This window comes from Solea senegalensis, linkage group LG18 (genome assembly GCF_019176455.1).
Source record: "Solea senegalensis isolate Sse05_10M linkage group LG18, IFAPA_SoseM_1, whole genome shotgun sequence".
NCBI classification, from domain to species: domain Eukaryota; kingdom Metazoa; phylum Chordata; class Actinopteri; order Pleuronectiformes; family Soleidae; genus Solea; species Solea senegalensis.
This window is the reverse complement of record NC_058041.1, coordinates 14250841-14276382: the sequence shown is the minus strand read 5'-3', so window position 1 is coordinate 14276382 and position 25542 is coordinate 14250841. Positions and strand designations below refer to the sequence as shown.

The 25542-nt window shown below is 39.3% G+C and overlaps 1 protein-coding gene across 1 annotated transcript in view; it reads right to left on the bottom strand.

Moving 5' to 3' along the window:
• atrnl1b (attractin-like 1b) overlaps nucleotides 1-25542 on the bottom strand; it is a 70365-nt gene that overhangs the window by 4060 nt on the left and 40763 nt on the right. The window contains exons 24-27 of the mRNA XM_044013440.1: nucleotides 23747-23904; nucleotides 19183-19244; nucleotides 13738-13816; nucleotides 3545-3652 (exon numbers count right to left, since the gene is read on the bottom strand). Coding sequence (XP_043869375.1) covers nucleotides 3545-3652; nucleotides 13738-13816; nucleotides 19183-19244; nucleotides 23747-23904 — 407 coding nt within the window. The remainder of the gene's footprint in view (nucleotides 1-3544; nucleotides 3653-13737; nucleotides 13817-19182; nucleotides 19245-23746; nucleotides 23905-25542) is intronic.

Below are 25542 nucleotides of genomic sequence, written 5' to 3'. Positions count from 1 at the left end.
AACCCTTGATCAACTGTAAGGACAACGAGGGCATATTTATTAGTGCACTGGCGGCTAAAAGAATCCTAAAGTCTGGCTGCCACTCAAGGTGGCTAAAAGTCAGCCTTCGGACACTCACGTTGGATTGTATATGTTCTCTCTCGATCCAATTATGCCTCACTATCAGAAAACAGGATTCCCACGCCTGTAATGATGGAGCTGCACCAAACCACAACAACAAACATGCAGTAATGTACAGAGGCAATTAAACTGACAGCATGCATGGCTGTTCAAGTGACTCGCCTGATGAATATGAGCGTGCGCACGTCCAGTACAACGCAACTCATTTCACCTGCACTGAAATGAGATTAAAGCTGATTCCACTAAAAGCTATAAATAATCATTGCAGCTGCTCCAAACAAACCTGCTAACTGTGGTTTGTCAGAGAGAATGAAGCACAGCTGTATACAACAGGCTTTGACATGGTAATGTCTCTGTATGTGTCCTCTAATGTTGGGGAAATGTTGCATATTTTGTATAAATTATAATATGCCTATATCGTATGACATTGCAAAAAAAGTCACAGTAGTGAGTCAATTATGTCATAAATAATTCAAATATATATATATTATATAAAAGATTAAACATTTATCTAAACTGATATGAAGTCAGACATTTAAACCATATAATGTACCAATTTTAAACCAATAAGACGACAGACATTGTCATCATCTGGTTTGCATGGCGTCATGACAACATCATTAAAATGATCAATTAAATTAAATCGTTATAATTGCCTGATATGACATTATTTCCCTTCCACTGCTTTACACATATATAACATGAGTATTTATATCAGGCAGAAAAATAAAATAAGAATCTTAATAATATCTAACTTCATTCCACTTCAAATATAATGTACATTGTCTGTCTATTTTTTTATATATATATCTTTAAGAGGAGGTTTACATGGCCTACATGTCTACTGTGCATTAAACAAGCTCAAGCGCTGTATTATGGTTATTCAAAATCATCCAAGCACATAAATATGCATAAACACACACACACTCCTGTGCTGTCCTCCTGCTGACAGGTGTCATCCATCATACTCCCTGTCCGTTAGTGGTTCCATATGTTGAATGCCAAGCACACTGAATGGAGACAGCTGTGACATCGAGACCGGGCATGCAGTTCTGGGGCCCGACTGGCTCGATGTCCAACAGCTGCTGCCATCTTGGTCACCAACACCAGCGAACGCTCGCGCCCATCACTTGGGGACACCGAGCGAAGAACAAAAACAGGAAAGTGGGAGAACAGCTGGAGGCTCAGTAAAGATCCAGTGACAGAAGAGCTGCTACTTATTAATGCAGTGGGATCAGTGCTGACAGAGCATTGAGAGGATAAGGGTTTCATGGGTTGGATAATTCTGGCACGCCAGTACTTCATCAGTTAGTGATACTAAAAATGAGTTTCACACTTTTCTCTGTGAAGATGAACTTCTCACTCAATCTGGTTATTACATTACAAGCCTGATGATATGCTTATGAGCGCAGGAGTGCAGGCGAACAGGGGAGCAGCATCACTGTCCTGTTTGATGTCAATATCCAAGTGACGCCAAATGCTAACCAATCAACTTACATCACACTGCTCACCCTCAGCTGGTAGCAGGGCGTGTGATATTCTCAAACATACAGTATGAATGTGCACATACAAAATCATATAGATTTGCTTCTTGTCAAAGGTAGGAGCCTGAAATACACTGCAACAGTGTATTCCCCCCCGAAACATTTAATTAGCCAAAACCCTTTAAGATTATTTTTCCCTTTTTTCCGGCACTGCTGGAATAATGACCTTTCTGATCAGATCACTTGATTTTCATGGTGCTGAACGATAATTATGAAACTAGAGACGATTTCACCAATATGCTGCCTCCCCAATCATTCTTGGAGCTTGAAATCTAACATAGGAATATTAATTTGCAATGAACGTGCTTTAAAATTTGACAAATCATCAACCAAGCGACGTTTAATTCTGAGCGACTTGACTGAGATCTATATTTTGCAGCAGAGGGAACATCTTACTGTGCTCTGCATACAAATTTGAGCAAAACTAATTGAGCACATATGCATGAAAATTACTTCCAAACATTTTCCTTAAAAACAAACCTATGTGGACATTGAAGTGAAACTGGAAGTCAAGTGTGCAGAAGTTCACTCTGCATCTTGGATGGGTCGAGAAACAGAAGGCTGAAGATGTGTTTCAATTCTTTTTTTCCTTAGTTATCATTTCCAAAACAGCTTGGCACTGTTTTTTTTTTGTTTTTTTCAAAGCAGTTCTCTCAGCAGGATTATAATGCACTCCATAACAACAACACTACCTTTGTGTTTGTGTGTGTGTATGTATGAAAGGAGAGGAGGGGGAGACAATTATTCAACGCGCGCACACACACACACACACAAGTCACAAAATGTAAGGATAAATTAACTTGAACATCAATGCAAAGCAGTTGTTTCAAGCACCATTCGGGTTCACACTATAACTCACCGGTTTAAAAGTAATAATAATAACGTGCACTCAGAGAGCTAAGAAGCATTGTTTTTCTCCTCTTGACGTTGCCCTTCAAAATACCATAATGCACAGTGAGTGACACTCAGCGCTACATTTATAGCTAATGTAGTGGCTCCTTTGCTGGCTGCTGCAGCACTTTCATTTCTCTTAGTGGTAGGTGACACGGATTTGGCCCCAGCTGAGGAAATGCATCTAAAAGATGTGGGTGCTCAAATTGCTCAAATCTAAGCCTTTATTCCACATGGCATTGAGCCCTAGACAGTGTTTATTGCCAGAATCCTATTCTTTTTACATAGGAGGCGTTCAAAGAAATAAGTGAGAGCACAGTACAAAATAAACCAAGGTATTAAAAACAAATTCATAAAAACACACTATGCATCGCGTTCCCATTTTGCAAACACGCAGTATAACGCGTATCTAGGACAAAGTTCGGTGAAATTCCCCGGCGTAGTGACCACCATAAAAGTGTCAAAAAAAGAAATCTAAATTGCACGACTTTATATCAAATGAAAGCAATTTTTCTAAGCCGTGATTGAAAAGTGTCACTAAGTCTGCAGCCCTGATTGTAGAGGACAATTCATATTAAAAGGAGAAAAAAAAAGAAAGGACCATGAAAGACTTCTTATTGATGTTGGAAGAGGAGAAAAGGCTGACTTAATGTGAGTGGCAGCACAATAAGGTCTAATCAACGTATTGTATGATACTTGGAAAAGAAATGTCAATGGACAAAGGTCCATGTGTCAGCCGTCAGCGTGGATGGATCCTGTATGATGATACAGGAGCAGAGACAAACTTTTACAACTAACTTAACTTTCTTTCACACATTGTTTTGACTTGATCTGTGTGTGTGCATGCGTGCACACGTGTACTTGTTACCTCTTTAGGACTTTTTCTGACATTATAGAGACCAAAACATGGTCCTAATGAGGCAGAACCTCATTTCTGAGGAACTGGTTAAGTTTGGATTAAGATTTGACTAGTCATGAAGAATACTCACATCAACCACAGGCTGCAACAGTTCTGTTTGTTCTCCTCCGACGTCCAGTGCAACGGCCACTGAGGCAAACGGACGACTGGCCATCTGCTGACGTTCTCTCATCAGTTGCTAGAAGATCAAACACAGGTATGACAGGTGAGCAATGTGTTGGACGTGATTTGATTAAATAATAATAATAATAATAATAATAACAATAATTTATGGTCAAAGTGGAATGCAATTATACATAAAGCCAAACACAAATTCAGTAGCAAAGTACTTAAATGTACAGTACTGTGTGTATCAAAAAAGACAAAAACACAGACAGATGTCATTTAGACATTCAGACATTTACAGTAATACAAATGCAGCCCAAAATGGAAAGAAATTGTTGCATGAAGTCTTGAAGAATGAACAAATGTGTACAACTGAACACTCAAACAACCATTGTGAAAAATAACATGAAAACCTTGCACAATTATGTGAATTAAGTATTACACATTGTAGATATTAAACATTATGTATATTACATGGCTGTAATCTGTGTAGAGTATTTTTATTTTACAAAGAACATTCAGCATGATTTTATGTTACACATAAAAAATAAAATACTTTAGGATTTATTGAGCCATTTGTCTTTGATATGATACCATGAAAACTGAATTGACAAAATGTTTCCATGCACAGTAATATACGGCCCTGGGCTATTCCAGTACGAAGCTAAGAATCAATGGCAGATATCATTGAGGAAACACTTAACGGTTATCTTCAAGCGTGCTTGCCTTGAGCACTCGTGTCACAGTGTTGAATTTGAACGGTCACAAAAAGGTTTCATATTAGCGGTTAATATAAAATATTTGATTGTCCTGTTCACATACATACGGCAGCAGAAGTAATCCCACTTTCATTTTCCACATACAGTAGATTGAAGTTGAAAACCTCCTCTGTGCAAAGAAACACTGGGGTTAGGTTCAAGCCCACGAGTGACACCATTTCTGCAGGAAAACAGCTTCCCTTGTTCTCCGGCTAATCAATATCCTAACACAACTTGTGCCGCACTTTCATCAGCGACGCTGCGTGTGATCAATATCTAAACAGGCTGCCATTTTAACGCCAAGGACATCGCTGATAGGTATTGGATTTGTGATGAGCTTAAGTGTGCTGCATTAAGACCTAATTGTGCCGCAGATTACGGAGCGCATCAAGCAGCCGCGATGATCGGCCAAATAACATGTCCTTCCTCTGCACTTCTGTGGAGTTCCATATTTATGGCCCAGTGCCGTATAACATTCTCAACATAGAACCTTTGTAAAAAAAAACAAAAAAACAACTAACAAAGGTTTGTTATAGTTAGTGTGACATTCAGCATTTAATGTCTGCAACAGAGGTTTTAAAAGAGTAAAAAGCTAACAGAAATACTTTAACAATGACTCACAATTAAGGCCTTATCCACACGGAAACAGGACTTTACTGATACGATCGTTTTCTTACTCTTTCTTAAAATAGCATGTGAACACTGTAACGTTGAAATACACCAAAAATGGAGAAGAAGACATATTTGGCACACTGTGTACAAACAATGTATATATCTGTGACCTCCGCCCGCCTCAGCGCCATCTTCCATCTCCGGAATTCACTCCCACCATACGTCCGCAACTCTGACTCGCTTCCCCTCTTCAAATACAGACTCAGAACCCTCCCGTTCAAAATAGCCTACACGCTGTAATTTCCCTCCATTATCTGTTTACCGTGTTGTCCTGTTTGTTTTTGTAAAGTGTCCTTGAGTTGGAAATAAAATGGTTATTATCATAATTATTATTATTATTATTGCAGAAACAGAGACTGTAAATGAACTGAGTCAGGAGGACATAGAGTACAGATGTTCCGATACCATTTTTTCCCTCCCGATACCAATTCCGATACTTGTGTTGTGGGTATCGGCCGATACCTATACCAGTGTAAAATATATCATACTACGCCTGCATGACAGTGATATGATTATCATTGGTGGTAAGGTTTGGCTCAAGTTAAACCCTCTGTAAAACATGAACAAATACAGCAAATGGACACCATTTATTTTTACCAGTGATATGATATTTTGTTTTTCAGCTTGTACGTTTGTTTTGACTCTGGTCCAAACAACGCAGCACTGGCAGAGCTTCATGTTTCCATGGCGACTGACCGGGAAAGGACGTGCGTGACATCATTTTTACATGACTCCAGATTGTTAAAATGCGCTGCTCTTTTCGTTTAATAAACGGGCCGCTCCAGTTTGACTGTAGGCACGCTAACGGAGCTAGCGTAGCTAACAACGCTAACGGACAGTCACGAAGAAGAACCGTGTCAGAGCTAACGGAGCTCTAATAAATTACGTGGTATCGGATTGGTGCATGGACTCCAGTACTCGCCGATACCGATGCCCACATTTTCGGCAGTATCGGAATCGGAACAACTCTAACATAGATTTAACATTAAGCGAGTAGGCCAAAAAAAACTCCAAACACAACAAGAAGAAGAAGATGACGATGACAAAGATAGCGGGAATGAATGCAAGAGCAAAAGACGGGTGGAGCTATGAAATCATCATTCCCAAAGTTGCGTATTTGTTGTTATACATGAAAACATATGGGTGACATTTAGAGATTTTTTCCATTCTTTTAAAAAGGCACCCAACATGCTGGCTCTGTTTCAATAAAAAGCCATATTCTTCACACTCTACACTACACTACACAGGTATTCTCGGTGGAATGATCATGAGACGAGTACCAGCAACAACTTCCTAGATTAAAAAACTAAAACTAACTAAAAAAAAAGGAAATAATCGTTTAATAATCACAGATTAAACTCAATGGTGCCTACTACAGCTTTAATGGTTATGTTATTGTGCTTCAGTAGAGCCATATTGTACGCTCTACCCCTATAAGGTGTCAAATAACAGCAACAGAAACTAACAATAAATGGTCAGTTACATTCTGTAGGTTCCGTGTGTTATAACGGATGTATTATTTGATGCATCTGAAACAACTAACTGTAACGTTAGCGGGTCTTGTAGAGTGATGGGGGTGAATTGTCAGGAAAGTTCACGTCAGTTCTGCGAAAGCGTCACTGTTTTTCGAATCGTTCCCCGAGGGAGGAAAAGAAAGAACAACAGCCAGATGAAATTGAGATTGATCACCAGATTGATTTTTTTTTCTTTTCGCAGCTCAGATGTTTTTAAACCTCAGACTTCAAGGCCAATAACAGATTGTTGTACATCTCTGCTATTAAACATCAAACCAGCAACAACAAACATACAGATGTGAGCTGCTGGGCCACCGTAGGTCAAAATGAGGAATTTTGCCCTTTTAAAGAAGATAAAAGCAGAATAGAGGGGTTGGTTGGGGGGGAATAAATCTGATGGCTTATGAAAGATTTCCAGCACAAAAGCTTCGAATCCAACAACATACATCCTAAATGTCAGATAGCAGTATTGTTATTTATCATTTTGCAGAATTCATTCACAGGTGAAGAACATGCTTTTGCTCGGCTCTGTGTCTGGAACATGCCTCTGAAATGTGCTGGGAATACACTCATCAAAGGGCCAGTGTTATAAAAAGACAGAATCGACAAATGAATACTGAACTAATGACAAAAGGGAAGCGTAAACTCTGTAAACTCTGTAAAAGCAATTAACGCCTGTGCAATGACAGACTGATTTTGTCAAGAATACAAGCTGGAGCCATTCACGGTTGTGATAAGGATGGGCATGCAGTGTATTGCTTTGCAACTTGATTAATTTGGCAAGTGAGTGCATGAATCATTTGTCCAGTGAATACAGCATTTTGTTCCCGTCATTGGACTCTGAAAGAGGGGGTTGGTGTCATCCCGCCTCTGAGCTAATTCTACACCTAAGCAGGTCACTTTGTCCTTTTCAAAGATCACGGCGTGTTCCTAACAGTTGCATCCTGCAGAACGACAATAAATAAAGGAAAACATAATAAAATGAAATATATCGCAAAGTGAAATTGGCAAAAGTGGAAACATTTCTCAAACAGCACTATATTTATAAAGGGGGGGACAATTTCATTTTTATTCTGTGTGTTGATCAATACCTTCGCAGTCTACACACACTCTTCTGTAGCTCTTCTTCTTCTTAGGACACTGCCTAAACAAAGTGTTAACCCTAACCAAAACCAGTTAATGTCTAACCCTAACCTAACCATAATTCAAATCTTAAATTTAACCACTTCCTCCGGAATGAGGTTCCACCCCATTAGGACCAGGTTTTGGTTTCCATGAGGAATGGAAGATTAGTTGAATGCGACTGCATTCAGCACACTTTGATTCCAATGTGGTTGAGGTTAAGGATGTGTTGTTAAGATTTAAGTACCAGGAACTACAAATGACAAAAACAATTTTGCATAAAATGTTCACTAAATTAAACTCCGTAGTTTCAAAGCTTCCTTGACTTTATATAAAAATGTATATAGTAATTTAGATTAGTCATTTGAAGCCTTTAAAACTGGTCATTGACATACATCACATGCAACCAGGAACCTATTGGATGTTAATAGCTGTCAGTCACACAGTCTCCATTGTGGGTTTTTTTCTCTTTACAAAGGTGACATCATGTTTGGTTTTCTTTCTTAATAAAACAAGCAGGAACTACGCTCATTTTCCCTTAGACTTCCATTCGAACAGTTCTTTTTGCAACCGGCAAGTCGCCCCCTGGTGGCTATCTGCTACTTCCCTCCGTATTCCTCAGCTTCACTTTATCCATTAGTATACATATTAGTGTCTGGGTATGTCATCACCTGATATAATCTCTTCATCACAGCTACGCTCCGATATCCTTTCCAGGCAACCATTAAGAATCTAAACTTTAAAATGAACAACACTCAAGGTGACCAGAGGCTTAAGAGTAGGATAATCGTTTTATAGCAATCAATGGACGCTGATTAAGCTCTTAACAGGAAAGAGTGCAAACATCATCATAAATCAGGCCTTTATGGTGTCTTAAATGTAGAGGAAACGATTCTAGAAGACGAGATTGTTGGTATACAGCTATGATACAAAAGCAAAACAAATATAAGCCTCTCTTCAGTGGTCTTCCAGAAGCCCCGCCCTCAAAAATGCCCCTGCCATGGCAACACAACATGAGCAGTGGGCTTCCAGAGGCATTGACTGCCTGAGGGTAAGAGTCAAACATTATTTTTATCACCTTGAAAAACCTTGAACACCCCTTGTTGTAGATTTGCTAGAAAAGATTTTTACAGCACGGTCAATGCAACTACATTAGAGGTGACCAATTAACTAATCAGGCAATTTAAATAAATCTGCTGACTATTTGTCATTAATGCCAGACTACACTCTTTTGCTCTAAGAAACTTGATTAATACTGCTAAGAGAATAAAAGATTGGTTTTAAGGATGTGGTTTAGAAATTGTTTTTATTTGTGCAAATTGGAGAGACAGATCTTAAGTGTTGTTTCATAAATGTTTATTTAAATACATCCATTTTGTGTGTCATTTCTTATTATTAGACCGTGATATTTTATCAGCCAGGGGAAAAGGACAAAAATGGCCAAATATACAGTATCTGCCCTGATTTCAGCACAAATGAAACAAATTAGTTGCATCATATCCTAAAAAATGCATTTTCTGAGCCTTTATAGGATCATAAACATCATCATGTTTCATCCTGTGGGACCATGAACGTCTTTACAAAATGTAATTTCAATTCATCCACTAGTTGTTGAGATACTGGGACCAAGAGAACGCCGTTCACCTCCATGAGACTAGAAACTAATCTAAATCACTAACACACCATGATAGAAAACACAACAGAGCCTCTGTCTTTAGCCTTTATATCGATCACTATCTGCCTCGGCCAACACAGCGGCCAGGTTTAATCCATCAGTTACAAACAGAGCACACCTATTAACCAGCATCACCTATAAAGGCTGAAGATAGCTGTTAATAAACAGATTCAAGAGATTAGCTGCTGGTAGTGACTTTGTAAATGATACATTTAAACATAGTAAAACAAATGATGGTGCTTTTTATTGTAATGGCTGCTCATCGATATTTTCAAGTGCTTTTAGAGTGCCAATAAAAAAAAAAAAATCACCATGCGACTCAATGGTAAGCACACGCACTGTGTGTGTGAGGTGCGTCTGGTCGGGTTTGTACGAGTGTGTGAGAGAGAGATAAAGAGGAGAATGAGAGCCATCCACGTGTTTATGTGTAGGACATCTCCGCATCGCAGTGGCGCGAAATGTCAGCGCCCCCTCCCTCGCGGTGCCCCCACAGGTATTTCAAAGAGGTCAGACCCCGTCCTCCTCCGTGGCATTTACAGCTGTTGTCTTTTCATCACGTTGTCCGCCACTCAGGATACAGGTAACGCAATATGTCCTCGCCTAAAATTATTCAGCCACCTCAGCTGCACCTTTGCTACTGTGTCCTTCCAACAAAAGACAAAGTTCTTCTCCAATCATGGCATGGGTGAAAGATTAAGTCAATAAAAAAATAAGAAAATCACATTTACTCCATTCACAGCTAAACCTTACAATGACATACAGACAATGTCGACTTGATAACTTGCTTCAAAAGCACCGGCGCTAATTTTACATCATAATGCCAATAGAAAAAAAAAAACAGAATCAAAAGGATCATCAGTATCCATATGCCACTTGGCAATATCAGTGTCTCATAGTTGTAAACCTCATTAAGACTCATTCATCCCATGTCCTTATGTCAGTTGGGGGCCTGTGAGTATTAAATGGCCCCAAGCCCAAATCCATCTATCACTTATTTGGACAAGTCTCATAAGTGCATGGGCTATTGACAAGCTCTTTTAAATTAAATGGACACAATGTTCAGTAAAGACCCCATCATTTCATCAATGAGACAAGGACCATTCATCTAGTGGAAACACGTGGGTACTGTCTCAACACAAGGGAGCAATCACAAACTCCACTGAACCTCTCACTATAAATTCAAACGTGAGCAATTTCTACATTTTGATATTCCGTTAATTGTATTATTAACCTACAAAAACAGTTTTGGTTTCAGTCCACAATATCACACAGTTTGGTCTGCGCATGTACGACCACAGCGGGTCCAAGTGCACAGTTGCAGACACGGGTGGACAATAGCAAACCTCAGTGGACTCACAGAGGCTGGAAAGTTTGAATTCGACCTCAATCCATGTGATGAGGCTTTCATATTAGGAAATGCACTCTTAAGCTGCTGGTTTCCATCATGGTACGGTTCGGTTTGGCGACACAGGCAACAACACAACTTCTTCTTTCCTCCTTCTTTATGGTAGAGTGCTATTAAAATTGCCTCGACTTCCATGGGATATTTACACCGGTCGCAGGGGAGCGTCATTTTTCTGTCATCCCTGACCCTACTGTACCATTTTACTCTGGTACCCCAAGGAAAAGGTGCCAAAAATGGAACGGTAGGGGCTGGTTACACGGCATAACATTACTACAGTACTTAACAATGTCATGCAATGGATTTTCCTTGATACATAAAATACACAGTATTAACCCTTTTACAATCCTGTTGTCAGGATTACCGTAACTCCTTGGTCGTTTGTGATATCTTGAAAATACAAAAAACTATGGACTGGCGAACCGTCCAGGGTGTGACTGCGCTTTTCATCCTATGTCAGCTGAGGTTGGCAGAGCACCCCGTACAACCCTCATGTGGAGGATAAAGCGGTAGAAGGTGGATACTGGAAAGCAGAGAAATAGAGCTTTGTGCCCATATACTTGTCATTACGGTAGCCCTCAGGACTTTCCGCGAAACGACCGAACGACAGCCTCATTATCTTGATGGTCCTAAGAGGGTTAACTGAGACAGTTACTTATTTGGTTACAAACAAACTAGAAACTATTACTAGTTTTGTAACACCTTTACCTCTTTAACTCTACAGAAAGACTACTTGTAAAGCTGAAGAACCCACAGCAGTGAAGAATCGCCTGTAGGCTGTAACAGCTTTCCACAAAAGGTTACCAACACACCGCTTCTTTTTTTATGATGCTTCCAATAAAGAAGGGCACCTGGAAATGCCACAGCAGGGACCTTAAGGAATAATGTTTCATTTAAATTGCCGGAGTTCATATAAAATAATATTAAAAGGATAATGATGCAGGGTGGGCAAATATCCCATGTGTCAACAGGATTTAAATGCGTTAAGTGAAACATATTTCATCCGAATTTCACACGCAGATATCAGTTGGCATAATTACACTTGAAGGGAAGTGAGCTATAAAAAAAGTCATTACAATTTCAAACAACTTTACAATGGAAAGAAACCCTGCAGTAAAAGATAAATACAGAGTGGTGAGTAACTGGTATTAACCTAGTAATTCACATACACAAAGATCTTGTGTATTCTCAAAGAGAACAAAACACTAGTCAGTTTTTACCTCCCTTTTCATTTAACTGTTTATATATTTTCATGTGAAGGGCAGAGACAAACAGATGACAGAAGTGCCAAGAGCACACGCAGAATAGTGAGCAGAATTTAAATGACGTGAGCCCATCTGTCTGCATTAACTTTTATTGACTTTAATGCTTTGGATAGGCGCGAGTGGAACTCACGGTACCTATCATTTTTGTTTATTTTCATATATCAATTAGCGGATATAAAACCCACTTCCAATGATTACCAATGTCATCCCCAAAGGGGAAATAAATTCTGGGGAGCTTTATTAGGAAACTGCAGGTCATTAGGCTGGATGTGCACCAAATCATCAAATCTTCCTGCCTTGCATCACACCAGAATATAAGACTGACCATGAAGAGATACAGAAACCGGCTACCACTCTAGGTTTAAGGTACAGTCGTGTGAATCTGCATACATTCTCTCTCCTCCTCAGTTCCCTGCGCTGTATCTTTTTTTTTTACGTCTTCTTTCATTTCTACTGCCAATCATCTCATCGTTCACCCCTTTTATTCTCAACTGTCAAACCATCACTGAATATTAATGTTTCACTCCATCCCCCTTTTCCTGAAGTCATTCACAATATCACTACTTGCTTCCTACATACTGCACACCTCCAGAGGTCCTGTGTCGGAGAATAATTGACATCTAATGACACCAGGGAACTACGGTAGCCTGCAAGGACGCCTGCCTTTCTTCTTCATGAACAAAGTGAGCTTCTGCATCAAAACGCGAAACACGTGTTCACGCTCTTTCATCTGGGGCTGCTGTAGAAACCGGATGGTAGCCTTCCTACATAAGTACATATACAAGCCTGTGTTTCCATGATGGTACGGTTCAGTTTGGTGTAGTATGGTATGGTTCCCTGGATCGTTTGGACTGATAACAGGCAGTGGGTGGGCTGTGCCAAGCGTGACGTCGTTCGGATGCAACGACAATGAACGGCGACAATGGAGGACAACCAGCAGTTTTTTTTAGCTCGATCTAGCTCCACCTGTACCGCACTGTAGCATTTTACTCTGGTACCCCAAAGGAAAGGGTGCCTAAAATTGAAAGTTTGGGTCCAATTATTTTGGGTACTGTTCCTAATGGAAACGAGTTTCGGTGGTTTCGAAGATCAACCTGTTCCTGGCTTTGAGGTTAAACTAAAACACTGTTTGATTGAAAGCTTCCCTCACTGTGGGAAACCTGACAGAAAATAGCAGCCGGACATGAGGATGATAGGAGTCTGTCAACAGACCAGTCATCTCTATATCTTCCAGAGAAGCACAAAAGATCATCTCAACCAAACCAGTCTGACCCAACCCAACGTGACGTTTGATCTATTTGGCACATTTTGCATGCGTTTCCTTTAAGGCCCTATTTGCTAAAGTGAAAAAATAGTTTGTTGTCAATCAAAAGCAGAAGTCATCGATCACACTGAGAGACACGTCCGCCATGAGTGATGATTTAGAGAATTGGCGACCGAAGACAGTCTGCAGCATAATTCCAGCAATGTCAGATATTTACGAGCCTACTCTAACATGCAGCTACGACCCTTGTCTGTAAGCCAACCAATCAGAGATGAACATGACATCACAGACTAGACTGGACTGCGCAACATTACGAAATAACCTAAATAATCTGCATAGTTTGTCGAATCACCAGTGGTTTGGATTAAGATGTGTGTTATAGGACAACCAGAGTACCTAAGTGTGGAGGAAAAAGGAGACATTTCTTCTAGAATGTCCAGTTTTCCTGCTCCTCAAATGTAGACAGAACATATACGTTGGACTTACTTCTCTCCGCCGTGAAGCCCAACAGGTCTGTTTGATCTTCCACACCACTGCTGCCACGAGCAGGAGCGACAGAAAACAACTGAAAAAGAAGATGGGAAACAAGATTGTCACTGAAAACAATTATTCTTTAAAGCTGACCTTTACTTAGTGAATCAAAACCCACAAACACAGGTGATAGTTTCATGAAGCGAGGAGATAAAACATTTAACAACATAAAAATAGGAAGAATAATATTACAATATTTTGTGATATTTGTTGTATGATTTTTAACCAGGCATTTCTTTACAATCAATATTTACATGTTGTGTAGTCTCCCCTATGTTTTCTCTTTATATTATAAAATAATTCCAAAATTAAGTACATCTAGTTCCTTTTAACTGTACAAGGAGGAGAGACATTAAGATGTAATACATCCATTTCTCAGTTGACTGACTAGTTTGGCTGATTACTTCAATTAATAACCCAACAGTGATATCATTAGTCAAAGGAAATTCAACAAGAAGCAAACACTTCTGGACAGAAAATTATGACTTATTGAGAGCTTCCACTTCATTATCTTACTGACGGATGAGAATGTAAATATTCTTATATGGAGATTCTTAAGCTAAAGACTAAATATGACATGTATATTTATTGTGTCAGTTTGAGAGAAGAAATAATAATAAGAACACAGGATATTCTGCTTTGCATTATCATTAGTCGTTAAGTCGTCTCCTTTTAGTGGAGGATAATAGAGAACATGACTCTGGATGTGAAACCAACGCAGTAACATGACCCACGAGCCCTGGTCTTTGGGGACACGCCAAGATCTAAAATGGGGATTCTGGTCTAAGAAGAGCCACGTGACCAGCTCTGATTCCATGGGCCTGTTTCATTTGATATTTCAGTTTTCCTCCCACACCTTCTTCTGGCTTCCTTGAGCTTGGATCTTTGAAGAAGACGATAAGGCTCGTGAGATAACACAGAGGAAAGAACGATTCTTTTATATGGATGATTGAAGGAAAGAGGAAGTGGCAAGGCTAAAGACTTGAAAAAGAGATGTGGGATTAAAGAACTTAATGATAGTTAACTTTGCATTATCTCAGTAGAATTGGGAAACCCTTTCATTCTGTGAGGAATAAAATCCTCAGTCAAATGTTAAAACTTTCATTTTGTGTATACTGGTAAATAAAGAAGCTTAAATCCCTTTTGGTTTGATGAAATATGAAAGAAGGACAAATAAAAATGTACAAAAAGAAACTCAAAAGGTTTCTAATAACTATTCCAGATATCAGATTTATCACATTTGTTCCCTGATTCTGAAGTGTTACTTTGGCCTTTTATTATTGTTGTTGTTGTGCATTTTTACTAAGAGACAATTGTGCACTGTAGTGGTCCTGGTATTTGACAGAAAGCAAATCAAACTCTTGGCTGGTTTCTTTTAATTACATGCCCATTTTCTGTAACCACAAGGCTTCAGTTACCACCAGGGAAACAATCAATAATATCTATATCTGCTTTCTGCAGGCTTTTCAGGCTGCACATAACAAAGTGGACTTCAAGAGCTCTGTAAAAACCGTCCTTAAAGATGTCCCAAGGGATTAAGGAGAAAAGTGAACTCTTTATTACTGGATTTAAAAATTACAAAACGTTATTTGCTATTCAATTCTTGCTGATAGGGGTCTCTCAATCAAATCAAGAAAAATAGACCTAGTTGGATGATGTAAGGAAACAGCAAGGGATGATGGGAATTTTTGTCTCATCATCTAATGTCGTTCCCAGCAAACGGCAATGAATCATCATGATCCATGAGTAATGAGTAAACATGCACAATGAAATAAAAAAGACACATGGCTAATGAGTAGTACAGAATCATTTTGCCATGGAAGTAGCACAGACGGCAAACAAATCTAAAATAGAATGTAAAATCTAATCTCTGTCTCGTTTAATTACACTACTCAACAAAATGTATAACATTAGTCATGCCATTTTTAGATATTTTACTGCAGAAATGTTACATCATTTATCTGTCAATTTATGGATATAGATAATTCTTGATTCCTAAAAGTCACTATGTTTAAGTGAGTGGCTGCGAGTAGTGATATCACCTATAGGAATCAGAAGCCTTCAGGTTTGTGACTTGACCAGCTCCATGTACAATTGGTCATTTACAGATGTCATCTGCAACCAGGCTTATGCCACTTTTAGACTACATGGTCCCGGCATGGCATGGCTCGACTCAACATTAGAATTAGTTATAAATAAGTTTTGTTCAGTACTTCCTCCATGACTGTGACATTCCTTGCTAAATGTTGGAAATGAACACAAGTTTTCAGGATATATTAAAGTATTTTTAATTGATCAACAGCATTGGTCGGTTTGATTCTTGTGTCGACGTGTTGCTCATGAGTCTTCCAGTGACACTCTGACCAGTGAACGGCAGTCTGACGACGTCACACATATGGCGTATTTCCACCAGCTATACTCGCCTCACCTCGCCTCGCCTCACCTCGGTTTAGGTTGCATCTCCCCTACAATTAAAAGTACCTACTCAACGTGGGCGGAGTCATCACTGCAAGGCGGCGTGAAACTGCGGTGACTTCGTTTTATACGCGACACAAACAAGTGACTAGTTACTTTACACCAGACTGGTAGTTGATGGAGATTAACCCATGTTTTTAGGATTGTTAAGTAGTTTTAACTGATCTACAGTTCGACACTGTTCGGCTTTATTTGTGTCTGGACGTCTCTGCCTGTGACGGCACTCTGGCCAGTCATCACACCACGTAGAAGCAAAGGGGCAGATAGACTATGTCCAACTTTGCATGTATGGTCTTTGAGTTTAAAAGCACATAAATGGTGTAAACACATACAAATGCAAGCATAAACAGTGTGTAATGTGTGTGGGATGAAGCTGATTTTGTTCATTAGTTTAAATGACAGCCTGCGGTTCTTGTGACTGTACAACACAGCATCCTGTGTGACCGCTTCTGCAGCATCTAATCAGAATGCATGAAAGAATCCAAATCTAACGACATTACAATAGTACAAGTTAACATGTTGATGAAGTCACTAAGACAAAGACGCAATGAGGAAAACTATTCTGTGTCTGACAGGCGAGAAAAAAGGTGAGGATGTATTTGAATCGAGTCAGAAGAGAAAACAAAGCTTTGCTCTCAGACATGCCGTCATTTCTTATACAAGCAGAGAAACCCTGTGGGGTGATTTGACATTTTGTCATCAGGCTGATTATGTTTCCTGCAGGTTTGTCCCTCACACACACACAGGCACACAAACATATACACATTGCCTGTGACTGCATCACTGCCTTTTTCCTGAGTTTATGGGTCAGTGAGAACTGGACAACAAGGACAACAGACAAAGACTGGAGAAAATTAAAATAACCTGCACGACAAAGGTAAAATACAAAGGGAGCAAAAAGATGTAATGCATACTAATGGCAACAGAAGCAAGGGAAATACAGAGAAGCAGAAAATGTCCTGTGTTTCGGGAAAGATGGGATTCATTTCCTTTGGTTTTTCGAAAATACGAGAATCAAATCAAAGTTAAATCAGATCTCAGAAACATGATTTAAGTTAAAACGTATTTGGGTTATGCCCCTCCCTATACACACAATTTCCTATGCAACAGATGCAAGCAGCTGTCAGACACATTTTAGATTAAGTTTCCACTGCCCTTCTTTCCTTTCCCTGCGAGAATTCCCGATTTTGGCTATTCAATTGTAATTCGATCAGATGGAGGCAGACGATAACTGACGCTTTGACAGCTTTTTGGGAAAGTTATTGTAGACTGGGCAATGATGGGCAGGTGCCTCAGGCACAGACTGTCTTCAATTCCTTCCCTGACACCTACACAGATTATATGTTAGTCCATGAGCACAGCACACCTTAAAATGAAATGAACCCCAACACAGATACATGCACATATACCAAACACTGCACTGTGGCTCATTCCAATGTTGGCTATTAAAATGATTGTCTTCACAACTGACACTGGATCATTGATTTCCTTATTCTGAGTATTCTGCTTCTAACAGTCCTTCATGCAAAATGCTGCATGTAGTTCATTATGACAAGGAAACACAAGTTTACACTATCTTAAGAATATAGTTAGTGTTTAATTTTCCCATAAGACAGAAGTGGAAACTTAAGTTTGTGAACTGCTTACTCGCCTGCACCAAAGTCCATGAAGAAAAATCACACTTTTTAGTTTATGTGGACACACAGGAGCTGCAGGTCTTCTGCTGCCTTCTTTGGTAAATCTGTGTCACTTATGTGTGTAACAGATTTCAAACACTGGAGTCCCAAAATTACACATTTCAGTGCACTGAATCAAACACAGCTGTGTGCCATGACGTAAAACGCAGGATTTTGTCAATGGACCTTGGTGCGGGGAGTGTTCGGTTTATAAACTGCAGTCAGCTCTGATCATGTGTCAGAAACTCAAACAACCACAGAACCTGACAAGGTCTAGCTGCCTTTGAGGATGCTTAAAAAACACGTAATGATGTTTTGACGGGTCACTGATGGGCAGAATACCTTCTGGTGCTGCTGATGGAGAGAGCAAGAGGTGAGGAAGAGCCATAAGTGAGTAGCTGAGAACAACAGGGTGTGATGTGCGCCATAAATGTTTACCACAGCCTCCACATATGATAAATGGATATTTGGCATCATTTTCTATAGCCTGTTATTAAATGTTTTATTTTTTTTATTAATCAATCAGCATATGTATCAGTGGCATACCCCTCATTGAGCCCATATCTGCACCCGATACTGATTACGTGAGAGTGGATTTTCATCAACGGTGCACTGCCAGGAACACACTCTTTATCTCCAAATTTCTTAAAGTAATATATAATATAAAAAGAACAACAATCTGAAAATTCAACTTGCACTCTGAGACACTGTCATGGTAATAAACACAGCACAGCAGGTAGTGTGAGGTGACTCCTTTCAGAGGGCTGGCGTCAATGAATCCTTCTAAATACATCAATAACATCTAAGTCAAAGCATAAATTTAGCAATTACACTCAACCCATCCCGTTTATGCGCTTGCTATGCTTTTAAGACAGCTCAATTGACTCATTTTAACATTTCCAAAGAAGCAGCAAAAGATTTTCCATCTCTTCTCTGAGGATGAAAACGAGCCATCACACTCTCAATTGCTCACGCCTTCTCTTAAGATGCTGCTCGCAGGGTAACATGCACATATTTAAATAGCTACTGGCAGTTCATTTACCACTTAACACTGCCTTGAAGACACAAGAAGCATTTTCATGTTCACTAGATAACAGAACTAGTTCAACAGGCTCAAGTAACTCAATAAGCCCTGAGAGACGGGGGATGGGTCAGATTCTGGATAATGATTCTTTGACTGCTCGGCTGAAACAAAATGACTCAAATGACTGTTTGCTTGTCAGCTGCATCAACGGTTTCACTCACTTACCTGAAAAATGTCACAAAGAACTGGACCAGGTCCATGATGCTGTTGTGTTGGGAGAAGGCAATCTGAGGGAAAGAAGAGCTCACGGTCAGAAGGATATCAGGATATTTATATTAAAAACACATGCAAGATAAATAATAAAGTAAAATAACAAACAAACAATAATAATAATAATAATAATAATAATAATAATAATAATAATAATAATAATGTGTAAAGTCACAATAAAACAGGCATTCACAAGAATGGAATAAACTCATATGGATATATATTCATAATAGGCCTGCCTACTACTACTCATAAAAACATTTTCTGTCCTTCCTTTCATTGTCTTTGCTATCTTGTGCCTCCTGTACGATCTCTGCTTTGCTTCTTTATTGTTCTAATATTTTTTTGGCTTCACTGTAAAAGCATGTTTTAAACTTTCTTTTAAAAAGTGACAAAGTTATTTGTAAATTATTTTTATTATTATTATAATAATAATAATAATAATAACAATAATAATAATAATACTTCTAATAATATATGTAATAATAATAATAATAATGACATCAGCATACATATGGATGCATGCACTGTCATAATCATAATTTGTGCTTGAATTCCTGAGAGTTGGACATTTGTCATTAACCTCCACAACTAGAAATGTGCAAGAAGCTGCAGCAATTATGTGAACGGGGCAGAGGGATGGAGAAAAACACATCACAACATCAAGTCAAAAAAAGGTATAAACAATTGACTCTGTTAAAGCTTCCGGCAGTGACACAAAACTGATTGAATCTGGTGGAAACAGGTGATAAGAGGGAGAGAACCTTAAGTTGGTGAAGAATTTCACAACTGCAAATAGAAAACATCTTAATAACTCGGAAAATAAATAAATAAACTGCTGTATATGTGGAGGTATTGCGAGTTAAAATTGTGAGCATTGTTTTTATTCTGAACCACAGTCAGCCTCTCCAGACAGCTCCCGTTGCAAAGGTTAAAATGGTAGCGGCATGGAAAATTCACTATAGAATTAAAGAATACAGAAATAAACTATAAATGCTCAGTGGATAATGGCTAAGAACTATGTTTGACCTTCTTTAAAGGAGGTACTACACACACACACACACTCCTTACAGCTGAAATCATATGTTAGACCACATCATCATGACATGTCATTATCGACTGCAGATGCTTTGCCCTGAGAGCATTTTGATGCACAAACATAATGTCATCTTCTGCAGCATTGAGTCTAAAACAGGGCAGAGGCAGTGAATTATTTTACATATTAACGACGATATTCTTCTTAAGTATCCTTTAATTATGTGTGCCAAATTTGACGTGACGACCTATTTGAGGTTTGCTCTGCTGGACCTATCTTTGTCCACGACTTCTTCGCCTTCAAGACTCTCCCACCTTTGATATTTCTTCAAAGCAGAGAACAAGAATCAGTGATCTGAAATTAAATGCTCACTGACATGGCAAACACGACTCAAGAGCACACACATCACACTGATGTTTAGGTGCCTTTTTTTCCCTACACACTATGATGGGGTCAAAGTAATACACGTGGGGTTAATTTAATATCAATGGCCTCAGCCTATCAGTGGAATCACTTGAGAATGTTCTTCTGGTAGAAGTGGATTTTTATTACATTTGTATTACTGGCACACATGCACTAGTTTCCAGACAAATTCCAGATGGCATGAATGCAAAAACACAAATCTGTATGTTTGTTTCGGCACTTCTCCTCAAAGCTAATTCTGTATAATGTGAAGATGAGTCCATGTGAGAACACAGCAGAAAAAAACTGAGAATTCACAGTGTGTAAGTGAGGCGAGTGTTCTGCCTCCTGTAGGTTCAACCAAGACATTAACCACATGCCTGGATGAACAAAAATCATGTGTTCATCATGTGCATGCCAGACTACGAACACAATTATTCTGCCTCTGTTTCTCTGTGAACAGAAATGACGTAACATTATTTGTATGCCGTGTTCCTTCGTCTGAAAATGGGTGCTGTCAAGCAATATTGTCAGACCTGACTGAGTCAGTGTTTGTGTGTGTATACAGTGCAGGAGTAGGCAGGGACAAGGAGCATTTATCCTGTCAAAATGCTGAATAACTGTTTTTTTTTGTTTTTTTTTTAGATGGAATTAACTTTCAAAACTTTTCATGGGTGTCATGTTTGCAGATATGCAGTCGCTTTAATAGCAACCAAATAATAAGATTGGTAGTCGAACACCTACTACATTCTGTATAAACCTTCAGTCGAACCAGAGTCGGACTAGAGGCAGCATGGGCGCTTGTACGCGCCACAGTTCCCACCCTCGCTGTAAACTCAGACTGGTACATTTTATGCACAGACAAGGGGACCTATTTTATGCTCTGTCAGCTTAAAGAATTGTACATTTTAAAGTTCATGGGTGGCGGGATTAACAACCAGCCACAAGCTAAACCAGAAACTAGGGCTGTCACTTTTTATTTGAAATTTTATTTCAAATGAGTTTAAAGCAAACATTTTAGCTGTGTCGACTTTGTTTATGTTTGAAATGCCTCGCCTCAGTCTCATAGACCATTTGAGATAGTGCCCCTTATGATCCAGCAGGGGGCGCTCATAAGATTTCCTATCAAATACATCCTGTTTGAGGACCTGTACAATTCTAGTGACTTTGGAAATAATTAAATTCTCACTGTTGCTTGACAGTAATTCAAACCAATTCAACTGTGCATGGAAACGTATTGAGTGTTGCTCTTGCCTCCCTCTTGCCTGTCTTGAAATGAATCATTTCCTGTGTGCAGCACGAGAGCTGCTAGGCTCAATCAGGATTATGTGAATTCATTTGGAAAATAGTAAGGGTTATATAACGAATATTTGTTGATACTTGAAAGATACGCGCTAGAGTTTCAAACACATGGGCTCTTAAGTGCAGTCTCAAATTCTGTTTTACTTTGTCCGCGTCCACGCTCTTCCCCTGCGTCATGAAGGCAAGCACAGAAACAGAGACCTTATCCTGTTACAGACGCTGTTTGCTTCCACGGCTCAAGCCAGTCCATAAAAAAACAAGTGACTGCCGGCCAGGAAATCTAATAGAAAACTATTACTGGGCCACCTCCACATGGACTGACCCCCAAAGACATTATCAGCCCACCACGGTCCAAACATCCACCATGTAAAAGGGGAGAGACAGAACGAATACGAAAATCAATATATGGGAGCGGACTAATGAGCAAAAAGGGTATTGTGTGGTATAACGAGAAATGATAACAGTATCTATCACAGTTCTTGGTAAAAGCTTTTACCTTTTACTGAGGAGCTGTTTCAGAAATAAATTATAACAACGTGCAATATCCTTTATATCTCAATGTAATGATTTCTGAATAGTCATCTGATACATGACAGTACATTTGATACATGATATCTAATATTCCATATTAGGTATCAAACTGCATTCTTATTTTACAATTAGATAACCACTATCAAAGACATTATGTTTTCACCATGCTCTGATGGTTTGCCAATAAACCTCTAAAAATTTGCTAAGAGTCAATCTTAAGTGTGGACATTGGGCTTTGACAAAGGTCTAAACTCAGCTTTAGTAGCACTGACAATTAGATTCCACTTCAGTGCAATGACTTAAAGTAAAATTAAAGCTTGTTTTCTAGACACAAAATTGGGAAAATATGGTGGCGCAAGTGTGAATTCAACTCACAAATTACCATTGAGACATTAAATAAAAGAGAGATGCAACCGCTGCTGGTTATAGTCTATTTCTGCATATTCCTCATACTCATACTCGTAACTGTCACATTATTATTTTGTGGACTGCACCCCCATTTAAAAGCAGAGTCGGGAAGATATCTTTGCCATTACTGATCAATAACTCTCCGGTCTCCGTTTACAGACTCACAACTAAAGATGACGCATCGTGGGCGGTTCTGACCAATCACAGATCAGTTCAGACAGAGAGCAAGCGCTACCAAAATAAATGATAAATGTGATAAAAAAAGACATGTCAATATCAGCAGATGGAGAGATCACAAAAAGGCCACGATACAAAAAGAACTTTAAAACTTTAAAAACCTGCATATGAAACTAAACCATCACCTACTTTTCCTGTGATCCTGACAACTGCAGCATTACTTTTATCTCCTGTGAAGCTAAACCCTCTCACCTACATTATTTACCTGCAAACCTCAAAAAAACACAAACATCAAATAGCAAACGTTATATTGTTTTACCCTGTCCACCACATCAAACGCCTCAATGGTCTCTTTTCAGAGGGTGAAGGAAAGGTTAAACAGTTCTTTAATTTAGCTTGCCACACAGCTGTGCCTCTATGCAGGCTAACATTGCTCATTAAACATGTAATTAGAATAAAGTGCACTTGAAATCACCCTGAGCAACAACAGAGCTCAGCGTATGCTCCTGCTCCTCTCTTTATGTATGTCGCACTGGGACCTATTGCTGATAAATGGGACCTTTTTAGATGATTGCACACATACTGTACATGTAGTGGGGAATCTGGGACAGAGAGGGAAACAATGTTATCTGCTTCATTAGAGGGTTGAATGCCAGTCCTTACCTGGATCTTGATGGGCCATGAGAAGTTACTGACGTAGACATAAAAGGTGATGTTGGGGTTGCTTCTGAAGGTGAACTTCTCACAGGAGAAACTGTCCCGGTATTCCTTGATGTTAGTTTTGGACACAATGGGCACCTCCTCTCCCGAAATGGTTCCAGCTGCCGGGGCAAAGAGTTCACCTTTAGCATGTTGCACTCTAGCGCTCACGGAGCTCACCTACTGTACACGCTCAAGCTCAACCGCCCGCAACATATCATTACAAGTCCATTACTGGGTTGATCAAGTCTTCTGAGAAAACAGGAAAGCTTTCATGACCAATTATTATTATTATTATTATGTCTGGAATGCATTAAATGCGTGCGAGTTGAATTCGAGCATGGCACCTTTATTGTGTAATTACAGAAGCTGTATTTTACAGTTAAATGGATGTGGGAAAGAGCACAGCTTGAAAGACGGACTAAAATGCCGCTGTCCAAAGGTCACTAATGAGTCACGCTAGCACATACTCATCATGTGAATCCATATCAACAGTATCACTTCATGTATTCAGTATATTTGACACTTAGAATTTAGAATTGTATGACCTTGAAGCAGATGGAGACTGTATAAGAGGAGGAGTCATTATCGTACTTCCAGTTTGTGTCCATTTTATCTCTTGGTGAACACTGTGCTTCTTTGGATCTTCCTCTCCGGTTTTGCTTTTAAGATTTTGTTGGCTAAATGGCTAAAAGAGGCATGTCTTTATTTTGACTTAGAATATTACAAAGACTGACAAGCGTTATGACCTGCTAAAAATGTTAGAATGTGCTTATCTGTTGTATTTAATATGATGGTGTTTTCATTCCATAAATCAACTTTAAGTAGAATTATATTGTAAAATAAAAGAAAAGACTGTATTTAAAGCCAAAGCTCATACTAAAAACTTTATTTTCCATCTGCCTTAATGATTCAAGTCATTCCTTGCTCCTCCTCACGTCAGTGGCTCCTCAACATTGACATTCCAACCCACAACTCTGAAACAAAAGAACTGAAAATGACAGCTTGAGTGTGGCTATGTGAGCATGTTTATCTTAATTGAAATCACCCTCCTACCCCCACCCAAAGGCGCTCCACGCTCTTGTCAATTGTGAAGAGGCTCCGGCTCCTTCTGAGACACAATATCTTTGCAGGGTAAAGGGGACCAGACTTCAAATATTAATAATGGTGCTCGGCAAAGGTTAAGGTGGTGGAGAGGCGCAGAAGAGGTTAAAGCGGTTTAGTGGTTGGAAAATGTCAGTGTGGTGGTGACTGAGAAAGTAGCAGATAACTTAAGAGGAAGGGAGGGCGTGTGGTAAACAGTGGCGGTGGACCACTGCAGTGTCCTTGGGTGTCTTTCGTCAGGAGACCTATAATATCCACTCAACAGTGACACAGCACTCACTACCAAGACGGACTGTTTCATTCCTCTAATGATTAGAGCCTAATCTGCTTTACCTATTCACTAAATGATTATTTTAATCAAAGAAAGAAGACAAAACTAAAAGCTGAAACAAATTTCCTCCAGTGCAAACTCTGATTCTCACTCCTGAATGACGAATTTCATTATTTTGGTTAATGTTTTTTAGAAGGTGGAGTGCAAAGTGCAAATCTGACACAGAGATGAAAGGTAGACAGTACATCCAAATAGTCTCCATCTGACTGGTTTGTACAAATCACCTTGTGTGGCTCATTATGTCTGGATTAAATTTCTTGCACATCATTTTACGTGGGAGTAGAAAATAATGCAGAACAGCTCTGGGTCCCTGAAAAAAATTGGC